The 19213-nt window shown below is 36.9% G+C and overlaps 2 protein-coding genes and 1 pseudogene across 7 annotated transcripts; 2 read left to right on the plus strand and 1 right to left on the minus strand.

Moving 5' to 3' along the window:
- On the plus strand, nt 771–2464 carry LOC18780267 (annotated as a pseudogene).
- Nucleotides 9151–10969, plus strand: LOC18781430 (pentatricopeptide repeat-containing protein At1g66345, mitochondrial). Its single transcript, XM_007214469.2, has one exon. It carries the CDS (start codon nt 9209–9211, stop codon nt 10808–10810), a length of 1602 nt encoding a protein of 533 aa, XP_007214531.2. The 5' UTR covers nt 9151–9208; the 3' UTR covers nt 10811–10969.
- LOC18781261 (F-box/kelch-repeat protein At3g06240) lies at nt 11069–18828 on the minus strand. 6 transcript variants are annotated; one of them, XM_020561875.1, is made up of 6 exons: nt 17576–18828; nt 14140–14250; nt 12914–13186; nt 12626–12764; nt 11499–11559; nt 11069–11326 (listed from the first exon to the last, which is right to left on the minus strand). In XM_020561875.1, exon 1 carries the CDS (start codon nt 18757–18759, stop codon nt 17602–17604), a length of 1158 nt encoding a protein of 385 aa, XP_020417464.1. In that variant the 5' UTR covers nt 18760–18828; the 3' UTR covers nt 11069–11326; nt 11499–11559; nt 12626–12764; nt 12914–13186; nt 14140–14250; nt 17576–17601. The 6 variants fall into 6 exon arrangements, with proteins under 6 accessions (XP_020417464.1, XP_020417465.1, XP_020417463.1 ...); XM_020561876.1 differs by having other exon boundaries at nt 11494–11559; XM_020561874.1 differs by having other exon boundaries at nt 11499–12764; nt 14140–14244.

Genomic DNA, 19213 nt, shown 5'->3' on the forward strand with positions numbered 1-19213 from the left:
TTGTGATGGAAGTCGACGACGAAGGTGGAGAGTCACGATTATGGCTTCATTTTGGAGGCCGACAACAGAGGTGGCGAGTCACGCCTTGGCTAGGGTTCGATTCTGAATTTGGGGTTCAACCTTAAGGTTCAAATTAGCTCCTAGTTTGAAGATATAACTAAGTGAAAATTGAATTAAGCGAGATTCTACGGTGGAGATGGATTTTCTGTGAGGTTTGAAGAAGAGGAAGAGAAAGAGACTAGGGAGAAGAGGAAGAGGAAGAGGAAGAGCAACGACTGAGAAGAAGAAAAAAAGTGACAGATGGGCAATAGACTGTCAATAGGGAGTTTTTATAGGGGGTATTTGTGATTAGATTTCAAAATGGGGATATTATTGAAAAACTTAATTGCGCCGGGACAAAGCCGCCAATTTCCCTAAAATATTAGCTACGGATCTCCGTCGGCCACGGGGATTATGTGTAATTGTGTTTCAGCCACAATTGCACCGTGACTTATGTATTTGAGGCCACATGTGCATAAAAATCAAGAAAAAGAATAAGACAAACACTACCGAAGACTTAAAATCAAGAAAAAGGATTCTTAGTTATTTATGTTCCACTTTGCTACTTCATCTAAGTCTAAGTCGTTTTGTCGTGATTGATCAACTGACTTTTCTTTTTGTCGAAAATTTGACCATTTATCAACCAATGATTAACTTGTAGATTAGTTCTTTATGTTGCTAGACTTCTTTTTTGGACATTATCCTCAGTCAGAGAGCCAAAACAGGACACATTGAAGTAGCTAAAACAGGCCCATGGTAGCTCAGTTTTGCTTTATAAAAAATCTGCATTTGCAATGCGCACACAAAAGCTTAGATGGATTCCACAGAAGTAGCTACTAAGACACATGCTGTTTGCATTCCATTCCCTGCTCAAAGCCATATAAAGGCAATGCTTAAATTTGCAAAGCTCCTCCACCATAGAGGTTTTCATATAACCTTTGTTAACACAGAGTTCAATCACAAGCGCTTTCTTAAAACTCTAGGATCCAATTCCCTAGACGGCTTGCCTGATTTTCAATTTTAAGCCATCCCGGATAGCCTTCCAGATTCAAATGAAGACACCACACAAGATGTCACTTTGCTTTGTGAGTCCGTCAGAAAAAATTTATTGGCTCCCTTTCATACCCTCCTTGCAAAACTCAACAATGATGCCATAGAAACATCTACCAATCCTCCAGTGACTTGCATAGTTTCAGATGGTTTCTTGTCCACGTTCACAATCACAGCTGCTGAAGAAATTGGAGCCCCTATAGTGATGTTCTACACTGTAGCTGCCTGCAGCTTCATGGGATGTAAACAATTTTGCGCCGTGGTCGAAAAAGGACTTGCTCCACTCAAAGGTGAAATATATAACTATTAATTGAAGCTATTGTTGTTTAACTTATGGTTAACTCTTAACTGCTTGTTGCAAATGAAACGTTTCTTCAATTGAATTTCATTTGTACTATTGCAGATGAGAGCTGTTTAACAAATGGCTATCTGGACACCGTAATAGATTGGATCCCAGGATGAGAGACATCCGTTTAAGGGATCTTCCGACCTTTGTGCGAACCACAAATCCGGATGACATCGTATTTAACTTCATCCTGGAAGCAACCGATAGAGCTCATGAAGCTTCAGCAATCGTTATTCATACTTTTCAGACAGATGTTTTGGATGCTCTCTCATTTATGCTTCCCCATGTTTACTCCATTGGACCTCTTCAATTGCATCTCAATGAAATACCAGAACACCATTTGAAAATGGTGGGATACAGTCTATGGAAAGAAGAAACTGAATGCGTCGAGTGGCTAAACACGAAGACAACCAAACTCAGTTGTCTATGTGAATTTCGGCAGTATAGCAGTCATGAGTCATGACACCAGAACAGCTTGTGGAGTTTGGGTGGGGACTTGCTAATAGCAAGCTTCCATTCTTTTGGGTAATTAGACCTGATCTTGTTATTGGAGAATCTGCTATTTTGCCGCCTGAGTTTGTGGCTGAAACTAAGGAAAGAAGTCTAATAGCTGGGTGGTGCCCACAAGAGCAAGTCCTTAACCACCCATCAGTCGGAGGATTTTTAACGCACAGCGGTTGGAATTCAGCTGTTGAGAGCCTTACTGCAGGAGTTCCTATGCTCTGTTGGCCATTCTTCGCAGACCAGCAAATGGACTGTCGCTATACTTGCCACGAATGGGGCATTGGCATGGATATAAAGTAATGATGTGAAGAGGGATGCGGTAGAGAAGCTTGTCAAAGAGTTAATGGAGGGAGCGAAGGGTAAGAAGATGAAAAATAAGGTCATGGAGTGGGAGAAACTTGCAGAAGAAGCTACAGGTCCGCATGGTTCGTCATCCACAAACCTAGAGAATTTAGTGAACCAAGTGTTATTAAGAAAAAGATGAAGATTTTACCATAAGAATATTGATGTTAATTATCATTTTCATTAAGCTCATATTATATATTGATGTCTTCCAATGACTGCTAAATCCAGAATGTTTTAGAATCCTCTTAATTACTTGACGCATTTGACATCTGCTTAAGGTTTCAACTCAAAATTCTCATCAGTCATCAAATTATACACGCTTTCTTCTGCCAATTGTGCATTATAATATATTAAATCAATAGATTAAAAAAATAAAGTTAGACCATTTTCAACAAAGAAATTATGTGGAAGTTTCTTTAATGCTTAATCTGAAAGAAAGAAAACACAAACAAGGTTAAAGAAAAGAGAAAATCCAAATCCTACTTGTTTCCTCGTCTTCCAAAGCCAAATTCAAACCCCACTCAAATCCGTTAGAAAGTTTCTAATTGTTTATTTCATTTCATACTACATACAAAGATAACAACAGCTTGAGTAAAAAAGAAAAAAAAAATGATACTTTTACTTAGATGCTCCATTTCAAACCATAGACACTCCTCTAACGTGAGCTTGATTAGGGACAAAACCACTTGAATTAAAGAGTTATTTCACCATACTGTTCTTTTTAGTCATTATACACAGCTCACAACACTTTCACACAAAAATTTACCAAACACTCAAAAACTAATTATTGTACCAACATCACTTTTAATAAAAAATTTGCCAAACGCCAAACTACTTTTTTTCACAAACTAATTTCTCTAACAGTAAATTTGACGGTGATTATTTTCACATCACAACAATGCCAACCTAGCCTTGTTTTAGATTCTTATTTCAATTCCTACTTCGTTTAGGATTCGTATTTTAATCTTATTTCCTACCCACTATAAATAAGGCTTTTAGGAAGTCATATTATTATTTATGGCAAGCCAGGTGATGTTGAGGGATTAAGCCCTCTTCAATTATACACCAAGCGAATAAGAACCATTGCTAAATGAAGCAAGGTAATTACATAATATTACAAATGAAACTAAGCTCTAGTTATCTCCATGTGCTCAAAAATAAAACCCGATCGAATGCATCTTCATCGTTTAATGAATATGGCGCTTTGCAGTTCAAATATCCTTTATATGAGAGAGCTTCCATTGAGTGATTCCTCCAATAAGTTATTTGAGGGACACCCTTGTAGGGTCCACTTCACATTGTATTTCACTAATGAAGAATAAGGCCATGGAGTGGAAAGCATTGGCAGAGCAAGCAACCGGTCCACACGATTCTTCGTCCACAAACTTAGACAATTTAGCTAATCAAATGCAATCAAGAAAACTCTAGATGTTCTCTGCATCCACAAACTTAACAAGATCATGCACTGCAAGCCTAGAAGTTATTGGTTCAATGAACTCGCAACATGTTTACCATCTTCAATTTTTGTTCAACTACAAGTTTTAAATTGATCTTAGTGTTCCAATATCTGTTATGGTTTTAAGATCTAATATTAATCACTGAAAGATACACGATAAGATTGAATTTGAAGAATACCAACAAGAACATAGGAACAATTTTTTTTTTTTTTTAATATATCCTGCGAAACCTCACCATTACCTCTCTCTCTCTCTCTCTCTCTCTCTCTCTCTCTCTCTCTCTCTCTCTTTCTAACATCTTAATGGCTTACAAGATTTAGCTTTTATTCATTATGATTCGTAATAACATTAAAAAATATATGGCAAAAGATAGTTTGCTTGAAGTTCATTGTGTGTGTGAGGGTCGAGAGTTATAATCCATGTATAACTGTAACAACCCAAAAAATAAGCAGTAAAAAAAAAAAAGAAAAAAAAAAGTTAGGGATGGAGAAGAAAAAGAATCAAAAACCTGTAAAGCTTTAGAAGAAAGAGGAGGAGGATGGGAAAGTCATTAACTGAAGAATTCTAGAGGATAGAGAACGACGAAATAGGAAGATTTGATAAAACATTGATTGAGGATAGAGAAATAAGAAAGAGAAAGTAAATTAATAATTATTTTCAATATATATTTTTCTTAAATAAAATGTACAATTAGTTTAGTTAATCTTAGCCATTCAATCCATTTCAATCTAATAGTTGAAAACTTGTGTCAAAAATATTGTGCCACAAAAGATTATTTTGATCAAAACAAACAAAATTGAAAAATAGGCTTTTGAATTCTCCTTTTAGAAATAAAGGAAAGTTTTAGTTCGTAACATTCAGTTAAATCAATTGTTTGTTAAAGGATTATTTTGTTTTTTCCCTACTGTATTTACTTGCTTTTTTTCCCTACTGGATATGTGTGTCAATGTTTATATGCAGTAGACAATATATATGTTGTTCAAATTTTCTGTACAACTAATAATCATCAAAGTTTTCTTTAGATGTGTACCATAATCTCCTTAAGTTTATGCTTTCTCCGTATATTATGTGTTGGGACGTTAAAAGTAAGCAAAATGTCATAGCAAAATACTAGATATTAAACTCCCAACTATAAGTTTTAATTAAAAATTAATTTCAGTATATATGCATTTAATTTGGATGAATTAAATTCTTATTTTTCGAACATTTTTCTTCTCAACTGAAGCTCACACGATTTGAAATGAGGAGGAGAAGGGAAGGAAAAATAAAGCTCCAATAAATATAGAAAATCCCTATATTCTATTTAAAGCTTCCATTAGACAGATGTTGGATACATCCATCTCGAGAGAAGGACATTGCATTTATAGAGTTCCTGTCTATCTACAATGCAAAAGCACAGATGTCTACACGCCTTCAGTAATATCCATTGGCCCAGTCCATCATGGCACAGGCTGGAGGGGTCCCTAGGCCCGGGGAGCAAGTCCAGCGCGCAACATCCAGCTCGGGCAAGGCTTGGGACCCACGAGCTCGGGCAAGCCCAAGGGGAGATCTAGCTTGTCACCTTGCTTTCCAGCTCCTGACATCAGCGCTGACCCACAGCTGCCAGAAACCATCGGCTACAAACCACGTGGCTTCTCCTGGAGCCTCCAATCTAAACATGTTGTCAAATCCAACGGCAGCTGTCTATTTTGTGGCTAAAAAAATTGAAAAACTTTGTCAAAAATATCAAAAAATTATGGAAATTTTTTCTATAAATACCTACCAATATTATTCACTTTCCACACTAAATCTTAATACAAATTCATCTCCTTCCAATATTTTTCACTTTCCACACAATTTTCTACTACTAAATTCCATTTGTGTAAAAATACAAATGACATCTTCCATCGAAGCCAGAGGTGGATGGACAACCGTGGAAGATATTTTGTTATGTGAGTGTTGGGTCAAAGTTGGTCATCTCTCGATCACAGGCAATGAGATGAAGTCGTCTCATATGTGGAGAAAAATTCAGGGGAAATTTTGTGAAAGATCGGGTTCAGCTCGTACAGAAAATGGCATTGGCTAGTAGGTGGAAAATTTTGAAAAAAGAGTTAGGGAAATGGAGAGATGAGTTGGCAAAAGTGAGGGACACCATTCGAAGCGGTCAAAATCTTGCCGACGAGGTAAAATATTTATAAATGTTGTTTTATTCAATTTAATGTCACATTTTTTTATAATATTTTCTTGCATTTCCTTTTTTTTCTTGCATTTTCTTTTTTTTTTTAATAGATTATTCAAGCACAAATGTGATTAGGTGCCATTGGCCAAGGCAAAAAAAAGTTTCATCAATCACAAATGTTGGGACATTGTGAAGAATTGTTCGAGATTCAAAATTATTTATATTAGTCCGAAGATTGTGTTGAATGAGACGCCACTCCACGATTCACCGGCAACTGATTCGCCATTGGACTCCCCAATGGATCAAGACTCACTAATCTAACGTGAGCCGAGGCCTATTGGGAGAAAGGCGGAAAAAGCCAAGAGAGCACTTCGAACACTTAATGTGCAAAAATTTTGGAGCAAATTGCTAAGAATAGCGTACTGAGAATTGAGAGAGACTTGAAAAGAGAAGAAGCTGAAAAGGCATGATATAAAACATACGCAATTGAAAGGCAGCATGCACAAGAACAAGACATGGAGGACAGAGAAATGAAAATCATAGCCATGGACAAGAGCCATATGTCTCCTAAAAGAAAGTCCTCTAAAACAAAGGGATGTTATGAGAAGAAAGCTTTTCCATGACGATGGGCCTAGCAACACAGATTGGTTAAATGATCAAAACCATTAGGTTGTATTGAAAGAGTTGCCATATATATATATATATATTAATTTGTTGTATTGTTTCTTTTTTATTGAATACAGAAAGCATCAAATAATATAGTTATTTATTAAAAACATTTCATACATCAAAACAAACCTTAATTCATTATAACCACACACAAAACAAAGCATAATTAAAAACAAAGCATTAAACTTGGTTTCATCCACCCTGATTACCTTTCATCTCCCATAAGTGCTCGATCAAGTCAACTTAACATCTCTCATGAACATAAGAACATTGCATTTCCTGATAATGGTCAATCATAGGGTTGTTGTATTGACCGTCCCTAATCAACGGTATATTCTCCAGTGGTTGTCCATTTGCTCTCACGGACCGTTCATAAATACTTGTCAATGTCGTGTTCATGGGATTGGGTTCGAACATCTCTAGGGCATCATAATCATACTCATCCTCCACAATAATGTTATGGAGGATGATGCAAGTCATCATAATGCTTCGAAGCACCTCTTCATCAAACATACGAGCAGCACCCCTAATCATTGCCCAACAAGCTTGCAAGATACCAAAACACCTTTCCACATCTTTCATATAACCCTCTTGAAGGGCACCAAAGCTTTTTTCCTTCTCCAATTGGGGATTCGGAATTGTTTTGATGAATGTTGTCCACTTCGGATAAATTTCGTCGGTTAGGTAGTACACACCCGAGTGTACAGTATTGTTGATTTGATACGTGATCTGGGGGAAATGACCTCTCAAGACATCGTTGAATACCGGGGATTGACCAAGCACATTGAGATCATTTTGATATCCAGAAACTCCGAAAAAGGCATGCCAAACCCAAGTATCGAATGATGCAACGACCTCTAGAATTATATTTTTTTGGCCCTTCATATTCCCATAATCTCCTTGCCAAGCAGTTGGGCAATTCTTCCACTGCCAGTACATGCAGTCGATGCTTCCAATCATGTTTGGGAAACCTCGAGCCTCGGCTTTTCGTTGGAGCCTTCAGAGGTCCCTAAGCGTAGGTTTGCGAAGGTAATCCCTCATGTAGAGAGTTTCTATTGCATCACAGAATCTGACCAAGCACTCTAAGATAGTTGATTTCCCTATCCTAGCAATCTCATCCACCTGATTTGCAGATGCCCTATATGCAAGGATCCGTAAAGCAGCTGTAAGTTTTTGCTCCGAAAGAAGACCCAAACCCCAAGAGCATCGTACTTCTGAACGAAGTATGTGTCGTAATTGCAAACATCATGCATTATTTTTTGGAACAAATTGAGCTGCATTCTATATCTCCCTCTAAAATAAGAAACAGGATATAACAATTTTGGGATAAAGTAATCTTCCAAAAGATTCTTACTCCGAGAGTGCCTATGTCTATCCACATTCGGGGCACGACCACAATGGTGTTGCCTTGATTGATTTAGCATACCCACCACTAAAACAACTTCTTCCTCCTCTTCATCCAACTAGCGATCTTCTTCAGCACGTCTGCGCTTGATTTCTTCATCTTCCTAATGTTGCCTCTCCAACACCCTTCTCAGGTTAGACATTGAGAGTAAAATGTTTGTTTGTAAGATCTGATAAATGAAAGGATAGAGAATAGTGACAAACCTTGCCTTTTCCTTGCCCTTAACCTTTGGGGTGGAAGTGCATCCTCGCGCTTTTTGGGTTTCTTTCAACAAAACAAATCGTCTTCTCACGTTTCTTCTTCTTCTCCCACTGCATCTCCAAATTTTAGTCTCAATTAGAGAAGTTGATTGCTAAGAAAGGCAACCCACTCATACCCTATGGCTCCGTTTGGTAGGCTGATTGATTAGGATTGAGTTTGGAATGTTGGACTAGAGTTAAGTCTAGTCCATTGTTTAGTACGAGGCCACAGTGGACAACATTGGACTCAATTTTTTTTTTTAATTCTAAATTAATTTATTGTTTATTAGATCATTTAACATCATAAAAAAAATTAATTAAAAACACATCAAATTACAAAACCAGTATTTAAAAGATATGATTTAAAAATTTATTCATTTTTTCTGTTTTAATATAAAAATATCATTTTATCCCTGCATTTAACAGAAAAAGTTAATAAAATTGATGGTAGGACCATTTGTCCTAACGAAAGTGTAGTTAAAGGACCATGAGAACCATATTGAAAATTGAGGTACTCAATGCAAATCGAATCTAAGTTTAGAGACTAATAAAATGATTAACCCAAACAATTATATAACCAATACATCCAACGAGATTGAGACTTCAATAAAATAAAAAATAAAAAAGAGATTGGGTCATGAACACTCAGGGAAAAAAAAACTACAATATGATGAACTGCAATTTGGCTACTTTGCCAACTTTTGGTTCCCTAATGTTGTGTTGTGTTTTGTGGGTTTTTGCCTTGTCTGGGTTTTTTGCTGTTATGTGGTCTTTTGGCCTCCATGTGGGCTTTATGCCTTTATATGTGCTTTATGCACTTTGTTAGTCTTATTTGTAGTGAGCTCTATGTCTGTTTGTATTGCATTTTGTATGAACGTAATTATTTAAGTTCATTTTGATGTAATCTGGCTTTGACCTTCTATTCAATGAAACTCGATTTCGAACAAATATATATATACACACACAAAATAGGAGAGCTTCATTCATCCTTAGTCCATGGCTTTTTGGCTGCGTCGAATTTCAAAATCTTTAATTCCCATACCCATCAATCAGGAAACCCGACTGATCAATACAGACTCAGCACCAAAAGATGTTGCCAAAGCCATCCGTGACTCATTCAGAAGCAGTTGGAATTGGGACACTCTGACGACCAAATTTGAATCTGTTAAATTAGATGGAGGGCTCGTCGATAGTGTTTTGTTAGAATTGAAGGAACCCATTGATGCAAAACGTGCTCTGGGTTTCTTCCACTGGGCAGCTCACAGGAAAAGCTTTGAGCATGGGGTTTGGTCCTACTCCATAACCATTCATATTTTAGCCAGAGCCAGGTTGCTCATGGATGCTAGAGCTTTGCTTGAATCAGTTCTGAAGAAAACTGCTGAAAATGGTTCCAAATTTTCAGTTGTGGATTCATTGCTTAGTAGTTATGAGGTTACTGCTTCAAACCCATTTGTGTTTGATTTGCTGTTACAGGCTTATGCTAAGCTGAGAATGTTTGAGACTGGTTTTGATGTTTGTTGCTATTTGGGGGAACATGGGTTGCCTTTAAGTCTTATAACTTACAACACTCTGCTTCACGTGGTTCAAAAATCTGACCAGACTGCTCTGGTTTGGAAGATTTATGAGCATATGGTTGGAAAAAGAAATTACCCAAATGAAGAGACAATCAAAATCTTGATTGATGCTTTGTGCAAGGAAGGGAAGTTGAAGAAATGCGTTGACATGTTGGACAGGATCCATGGGAAGAGGTGCTCTCCTTCTGTGATTGTGAATACTAGTCTAGTTTTTAGTATTTTGGAGGGGGGTAGGGTTGAAGAAGGTTTGATGTTGTTGAGGAGAATGTTGCAGAAGAATATGGTTCTTGATACAATTGCTTACTCATTGATTGTTTATGCTAAAGTTAAACTAGGAGATGTATGCTCAGCATGGGAGGTGTACGAAGAAATGCTCAAGAGAGGTTTTCGAGCAAACTCTTTTGTCTATACCTTGTTTATGGGAGCACATTGTGAGGAAGGAAGAATGGAGGAAGCACAAGGCATGATGAATGAGATGGAAAATATGGATTTGAAGCCGTTTGATGAGAGCTATAATCTTCTTATTGAGGGATGCGCTAAAGCAGGAAGAGTGGAAGCAAGCTTGAGTTACTTGAAGAAGATGGTGGAGAGCGGGTTCATCCCATGTCGTTCGGCCTTCAATGAGATGGTCGGAAAGTTATGTGAAACAGGGGATGCAGAGCAAGCAAATACAATGTTTACTATACTGTTAGATAAAGGGTTCTTGCCGGACAGCACCACATACGGTCATCTGATTGACGGGTATGGGAGAAAAGGTGAGATTCAGGAGGTTGTGAAACTCTATTATGAGATGGAGTCCAGGTCGCTTTCTCCAGGAGCATTGGTTTTTACATCCGTGATAAAGAGCTTCTGCCAATGTGGGAAAGTGGAGGAAGCAGAAAGGTATTTTGGAATCATGAAAGATCGTTCAATAGCCCCAAGTTTATGTGTATACGAGACATTGATTGCCAACCACTTTGACAAGGGCAATGCAGAAAGGGCCCTTCACCTTAAGAATGAAATGGAACTTAGCGCATCGATTTAAATCAATGAACTCTCATTTGAATTGTCTTGTAATTCACTTTTAAGTGGGTTGGAACGATCATGGAAAGATGAACAGCAACGAGAAGCACTTTGGAACCAATTGTCTTGTAACTCATCTGTCATCACAGCATGCCCCTCAAATATCAAGGCTCCATTTGGATGGAGGTATTTGAAATAAAGTACTTGAATTTGACAATAGGGTAAATTTGAATATATTTGAAACAATTATCTAAAAAAGAATATATTTGAAACAACTATATGCACGGAATCATTTGAAATTCATTTATTTTATTCTTCTGATACATGGACTGTAATAGTATAAATAAACAATGTAAACATATTGTCAACTGGATTCAAACATTTGGAATCACTTCATCTGAATCCCTAAGATGTAATGGGAAATGAGTGTTACAGAGAACTATGAGAAAAGTTTTGTTCTTGTACATCACTACTATAGCTAAACCAACCACTTCTGGAGTCTTGAAGCTCATTTCCTATGGTGAATCCATATTTGCCCCTGCGACACAAGTATGGAAATGAACAAAAGATTTTCAGTTTCATTTCTACAAATAAATAAAACAAAATGAAACTTATCATAAATCTATTTTTTTATTTTGGTCGGAAGCTTATCATAAATCTATTTAAATATGAAAACTGAAGACTAAAAAAAAATTCAAGAAAAACCTTACGAGACAAGGGTGCAAGTGATGAAAACAACCACGCTGGCAGGGGAGGACAATCCACCATTTCCTCAACAAATTACATGCAATCAGTTAGCAAAATCATTGATGAAAATAAAGAATAAAGGATGATCAACCTACAATAGAAAAAATTCATTCCCCAAAAATTTGGCCATGACTAGTACAAGAGCCAGGAATAAATGACATGAGGTACTTATTAAAAGCCAAAGGTAAAAAGGAAAAAGCAATGACAACGTCTCAGGAATTCACAACAGGATTCTTTTGACTCCTTGATTTCCTTACAAAGCCAATCTAACAGAAACACCCAAAATGAGTGAGAGATGTGAGTAGTACGAGGCTAGCCAATATATAACATCAAGGACTTGTATCTATGAGCCCAGCTACCACATCTAACAAGAAGGGTATGTTTGGATGTGCTTTTGATATATTGAAAGAAACTTTTAGATACCTAAAACGGTTAATCTTCGGCAAAAATAGATAAGAATTCTTTTTGGAGAAACTTTTAGTGCTTCCTGATCAAGAAACAATAATAGGTTCCTTATCCGAAAGCATTGTCAAGTGAATCTGCAAAACCACTTGAGCATTTGAGGAAACTTTCTATGTGCCTCTAACAAAAGGTGCTACTGAGCAAAAGTTCTTAAACATAAGCACTTCAAAACATTCCCAAAAATTTGCTGTTTCCTATTGAGTACCTAGCTCTAGAAGGACAAAAGGAAAGTCAAATCATGGAAAAAAAAATTAGCAGATAAATATTTGGCACGAAAACATTATTATGTTCGGAAATACTACAGTATAATGGTGACAAAAAAACGCATAACAAATCCTGCCTAATATTTATACTATCTTTGAATAATTTCCAGGCTGAAACAAACTGACATGACAAAACTAAAACCACAAAAATTCATCTAACAAAACAATGTAAGCTCATATGTGCGGTGATCGAAGCAACTTCTTCCGACTCCTTTTAGTCAAAGTACAAGCTAAGCATTTGTATTCAACACAGGGACCATCAAACAATGGTAGAACTATTAAAACCTTATTCAGTCATGCACCAAAAATACAGCAACAATTTTTAACATTCAAGAAAGTCTAGAAAGAGATTTGAGTGGATTTACCTTCTTTACCTCTCCTATCTACAGTTGTCTCATGCTTAATATTCTCATTCAATAACGTAAGGTAACGGGTGAAGCAAGGCTCTCCCTGTACATCCCAGCTCTACCAACTTTGGGAAATCCATAAATTGAAAGATTCTGACTGCTTCGTAAAAATTGTGCATAATCAACAGGTCATTGCACAACAACGGGAGTTAGAAATGCATGATTACGATTTGGAAACTCATCCACATTCAAAGAGTAGAGTGAATTGTGTTCCAATTTAGAGAATTGCATGGTTTAGATCCACACCTGAAGCGGCATAACAACAACTGGCAGCCCATCACCTATTATCTCCTTTGGGAAGTTAGGGTTTCCATCAGCTGCTCCCTCATTTTTTTCCAGCCACATTTCCTCGGGAACAACTAGAAAGTGTGGCCTGCGTGTCTTAACAAAATGTAAGTTGTGTGTTAATGCTGAGTCAGACTCCGGGCAGAACTCGTCAGGACTTGACTTGCAGTTGTTTTTGGAGCTGGGCCAGTCAAACTTGGGCCTTCAGGTATGACACTTGATAATCCAATTGCCCTTGCAAATAAAAACAATTTCCGTTATTGTGGACTCCAAAACGATATGCCTAGAAGAAAAAAAAAAATTATGGCACATTTATGTTTTTTGAAATGGGGAAAGTAATGAATCAGGGAAATCATGAATAGGCGAGAAGGAATGGGCGTGAGATCAACTATTTCCCCTTATCAGAAGGCATTAGCAAATACAAGGGAAGTCAGGAATCGGAATAATTTCAATACTCATTAACAAGTAAACATACCATGCAAATCAAACTTCTAGAAAGAGTAAAGCATCCCAAAAGAAAGGGAAAGAAATAAAAGAAATTCTCGACTTAGATAGTAATTTTCATCCGAGTACTATTTTAGTCCCTTTACTTATTCACCACCAAATGATGTGAAAGTATTTCGTTTATTCAAATACGAGGCCACTTTAAATGTAATTTATTCTGAATAAGTAGGTGTAGCCGAGAGATTGTTACACCATTCCAAGAATACTTTCATAGCGTGTGTAAGACAGACTCTGTATAATTAGCCCTATTCAAGGCTAGCAAAAATTTCGGTTCTTACGGGATTCAGTTCAATACCAATGCTTTATTTAAGCACCAGCAATTTTACAAAATTGCAAAGGGGAGGCCTAATGCCTTATTTGAACTCACGGGTTGGGGGTGGGCTAATTCTCTCAACAGTTATGCTAACTTAAAATTTAAACAAGCATCGTAATCAAGGATACTGCAGCAATTAACATCCTATAAACTTTCATTTGAATTGTCTAGCAATTTCTTTAAGGATGTTAAAGCAGATGAAGAAAACATCAACATAACCTAGGAGTGCTTTGGAACCAATTGATTTGCCATCATTCCAAAATGAAACTGATCTATCAACGAAGATTTCACAAAGGACACCTAACACATTGTTCAAAACATAAAGATGCAACGGGAAGAGACAGACAGAACCGCTGGAAAATCTTTGTACCGGTACATCCTACGATAGCCAGCCAAACCAACCAATTTTTGGGTCTTCAAGATAATTTCTTCTAGAACCAGAAAAGGAACCTAATGTCTTCTGGAGAAAACAGATCTGCCCCTGTGACACAAGGATGGCATTACGTAAAGATTTCAAGCAGCCATTTCTATAAAATGAAAAAAATTCATAAAATACCAGTATTCATATCTTTACAAAGTTCATAACTGAATCATAAATGCATTTAATTTGTAAACCGAAGACAAACAATAAAAGCATGGAAAACTTATGAGAAGGGGCCACATATGACAGAAACAACGGGGAAAAAGGGGGCAACAAGCCACAATTTCTTTGAAAAATAACATTCAATCAGTTAGCAAAATCATTAATGAAAACCAAGCATAAGAGAAAATTATCACTGTAACAATGTTGGAAAGTCAACCCCAGTAAATATGACTCATAGAAGAACCAGGAATAATCAATCACATTAGCCACTTATTAAAAGCCAACAGAATAAAAGGAAATGGAAACATATTAGGAACTCAGAACCAAGCTCTCTTGACTCCTTGATTTTCTTACAAAACCAATCTAACAAACAGAAGCATCCAAAAGCAGTGATATACTAGTTCTATAGACTCATTAATCATATAATTCATCGACTTGTATCTACACACCCAACTACCGTGTCTAACAAGGAGGATGTATTTGGAAGTGCTTTAAATGTGTCAAAAATAATTTAGATAACCAATCTGCCTTTATTAACAATTGGAAGAAATAGACAGAATGCTATTTCAGTTAGAGAAACAATTTCTGTGCTACATGAAGAAGCACCTAACAGGTGCTTTCTTCAAAAGCGTTAATGAGGACGAAACAATGCCTACGAAATCCTACCTGTCCTATGGTCTCGCTAAATCCAATTAAAACGAACATGCACGCTGCTCTGAATCATTCCATGGGTGAAGGAGACACATAGGATAAAACTATACTGCGAATGCAGCACACAAATTCTTGTTATTAAAAACAAAACAAAAAGAGGAAAAAAAAAATAGACTCTGATATTAAGAAAGCTTAAGCTCGGCATCTTAAACAAGCACCATCAACCAAAAACTACTATAAATAAAAAAACTTGTGTCCAACAAGCGTGTACTGCTTTCAGTTGTGCCAAAAGTGCTTTAAATATATATGTAAAAAAGTAATACTTGGAAAAAATTAGACAACAATGCATTTTCAGTTGGAAAAACAATTTCAGTGCTTCATGAAGAAGCACATAATAGGATTCTTCAAAAGCATTTTCAGGTCAATATGCAAAACATAATTGAGTTTCAAATGAAATCGTTTGTCTTTTAGTGAACACGGTACTAGATGCTCCATATAGAAGTACTTCAAAACAGGCACAAGCGTTTTCTGTCTCCTGATGAGTATCTAGCAAAGCACTACTCCACAATGGCAAAAGGAAAGTAAAAGCACGGGAATGTTAAGCAGAGAAATATTTGACATGAAAGATTATAACATTCATGAATCATGACATACAACATAGGAACAATGCCGAAAAATGCATACTTCTGCCCGTCCTATGGTTTTGTTAACTACCCAATAAAGTGAACGTGCATAGTGTTCTGAATCATTCCATGGGAGAAAGAGTAAGATAGGACAAAACTACAACACAAATGCACCACCAAAACCCTAGTTAATAAAGAAAAAACAAGTATAATTTTTTTCTTCATAATATCAGTTTGGTTTCCTAGTATGGCTGCCATTCCATTGATAGAAAAAGAAAAAAGAAAAACATATAGGCTCCAATATTAAGAAAGCCGAAGCTTGGCATATTAGAAACAATCACCATCAGCCAATAAAACTATAAAAACCTCATGTCTGACAAAAAGGGTGTATTTTCCAGTGCTGTTATTGTGTCAAAACTGCTTTGAGATAACCAAACACAGTTTTTTAAAAAAAAATTGCCAGAAACAGACAACCATGCTTTTTCAGTTAGAGAAACAATTTCAATGTTTAGTGAAGAAGCATGTAAAGGTGCAGTCTTCAGAAGCACGCATAGGTAGTCTTTACAAGCATTGTCAGGTGAATAGTTCCAAGGAAATATTTTATGTGCTTTTAGCAAAAACAGTACTAAAAGCTCGATATAGAAGTACTTCAAAACAAGCCAGAGCTTTTAGCAGAGAACTACTGTACGAAGGCAAAAGGAAAGTAAAAGTATGAAAACATTTAGCAGAGAAATATTTGACACGAAACACTGGCACATTCATGACATACAATACAACACTAGGAATGATGATGAATTACACATGAAATCCTGCCTGTCCTATGGTTTTGTTAAACACCAAATAAAATGAACATGTATACTGTTTCGGATCATCACATGGGTGAAAGAGACGGATAGGATAAAACTATAATGCAAATGCAGCACAGAAATCCTTGTTAAATTTTTTTTTTTAAGTATAATTGTTTTCTGAGCATGCCTGCCATTCCTTCCACAGGAGAAAAAAAAAAAAAAAAAACATGCAAACTCTGATATTAAGAAAGCCTAAGCGTGGCATATCAAAAACAAGCACCATGAACCAATAAAACTATCAAAAACTCGTCTCCAACAAGAAGCGTGTACTTTAAAGTGCTTTTAAGTGTCAAAACTGCTTTTAGATAAACAAAGATGTTTGTTTTTTTTTTTAGTAATTGGAAGAAATCGACAACATTGCTTTTTTTGGTTAGAGAAACAATTTCAGTGCTTCATGAAGGAACACCTAACATGTGCATTCTTTAAAAGAATTGTCAGATCAATGCCAAACATATGTGAATTTGTAATGAAATCGTTACGTGCTATTAGCAAACAAATAACTAGATGCTCCATAGAGAAGTACTTCAAAACAGGGCCAAGCTTTTGCTATCGTCTAATGAGTATCTAGCAAAGAACTACTGTACACAGGAAAATGCAAAGTAAAAGTACGAAAACATTGAGCAGAGACATATTTGACACGAAAACTGTTACATTCAGGACATACAACAACACTAGGACTGACGATGAAAAGCACATACAAAATCCTGGATGTCCTATGGTTTTGTTAACTACCAAATAGATTGAACATGTATACTATTCTGAATCATTCCATGGGTAGAAGAGAGATAGGATAACACCATAATGCAAATGCAGTACCAAAAATCATTGTTAACAAAAGCAAAAAAAAAGGTATAAAATGTATTTGGTTTCTTAATATCAGTTTGTTTCTGAGCATGACTGCCATTCCAATCATTGAAAAATAGAGAATAAATACATGAACACTCTACTATTAAGAAAGCCTAAGCTCAGCATATTAAAAATAAACACCATCAACCAATAAAACCATAAAAACCTTGTTCAATAGTGCATAAACAATACCGGAAAGAAATTCAAACAAACAATAAAGTCTAGAAAGAGATTGAGTGGATTCATCTACTTTACCTCTTCTATCTGCATTTGCCTTATGCTTAAAGTTCTCGATCAGTAATGCCATAGTAATTCGGTGAAACAAGACTCTCCAAGTAGGTTCCTATGCAATCAACATGGGGAAATCCAGGGATTGATAGATTGCAAAAGCCTTGTTCCTTAAAATTGTACATAACCAATTGCTTCTGGAACACCAACAGATCATGATTTTCCTTCCAAAAACCTGACAGTGATAATTCGGAATAAGGGATGGAGATCTTTATCTTAGTCCACGACTGCCCCTCTCCATATTCATTCATGACCCAAAACTCATTATAAGTTCTTTCATCACTACAATGTGTTAAACATAGGCAGTCCCTGAAGACCCCCAACACACAATCTCCCGCATCACTGGAATACTCAACCGGCAAAGGAATTTCTCCAGCTTGCTCCTCTTCTAAAAGGAAAGCTACAATCATGGATGTCTGGTCTGGTGTTTCCATTATCCAATGAAGAGTTCCATTGAGCAGGACAGCATGAAAGGTATATGCCCCAGAATAGGGAAGTGAACACTCAAGCTCTTCCCATGAACCGGTTTTCAACGAATAGACACAAAACACAAGCATATCGTAAAACACAGCAGAAACCACCTTGTAATCATCAGTGGAGTGATCAAATCCAAAACCCAGGTGTTGTATATTATCTGGTGCCTCTGGCAGTTCCTCGGATTCCCCGGTAGTTGGGTTAACCAGATATATCGTCATTGGCATTTCAGCTAGCTTGCACAACAACAAACCATCACAGTAAAACAGGTCTACAACCCTGTAAGATGGTAGGTCACCGCAAACCAATTGGGCCTCAGGGGCAATCAAATCATCAGCACCATGATCATTATTCTGATTCAGAATTAACTGGTCGAGGTTAACAGAGTAAAGGGAACAACAACCTGGCTCATTGAAGATGAGTCTTCGTCTTTGGTAGAACACATCATCGTTCTCAGAAGTTTTGTTAAAGTGCATTTTGATAAAATTAGGGTCAGCGATGAGAGCATTCCATGGCTTAGATACACACCTGAAGCGGCCCAACGACTTGACCGGCAGCCATGAAAGAATCTCCACTATCAGCTCCCATGGGAGGCTAGGGTTCCCTTTGTCCATCAGCTGCTCCGCCATTTTCTTGCGCAGCTTCGTTCTCTCCGGAGCAGACCAAGCGTTCCCCATGGCCAAAAGCAGTGTTCCCTTCTTTTTCGCTGGAGAAAACCAAGCGCTCCCCCAAAACCATCCTCTATGACATAAATCTTCTTCCCCAAAAGTAAAGTAGTCTAATTTGACGCTGGGTGGACCAAATTTTGAGCGGCCTCTTCAATTGCGTTGGACTCGGTTGTAGACTCGTGACTTTCAAATTGGGCTTCCAGTTGGGCCAAATTTGGGCCTACGTTTATTTCTGTTGAAAGACGTGGAAACGGATGCACTGTCCCGGTCAATTAACCTAATTCACATCTGCAAGGTGTTTTTTTTAACTGATTTAAAAATTCTAGTAGGTTTTTCAGTTAGATGTGAAAAACATGTATTCTCTATACTCCCTTCATAAAAGAAGATGGTGTGTTTCGTTTTGTTTCTACTTTAGTCGTGTTACATTTATACATGTAATGAAAAAGAAAATACATCCAAAAAA

Source organism: Prunus persica, chromosome G4, assembly GCF_000346465.2.
Source record: "Prunus persica cultivar Lovell chromosome G4, Prunus_persica_NCBIv2, whole genome shotgun sequence".
NCBI classification, from domain to species: Eukaryota; Viridiplantae; Streptophyta; class Magnoliopsida; order Rosales; family Rosaceae; genus Prunus; species Prunus persica.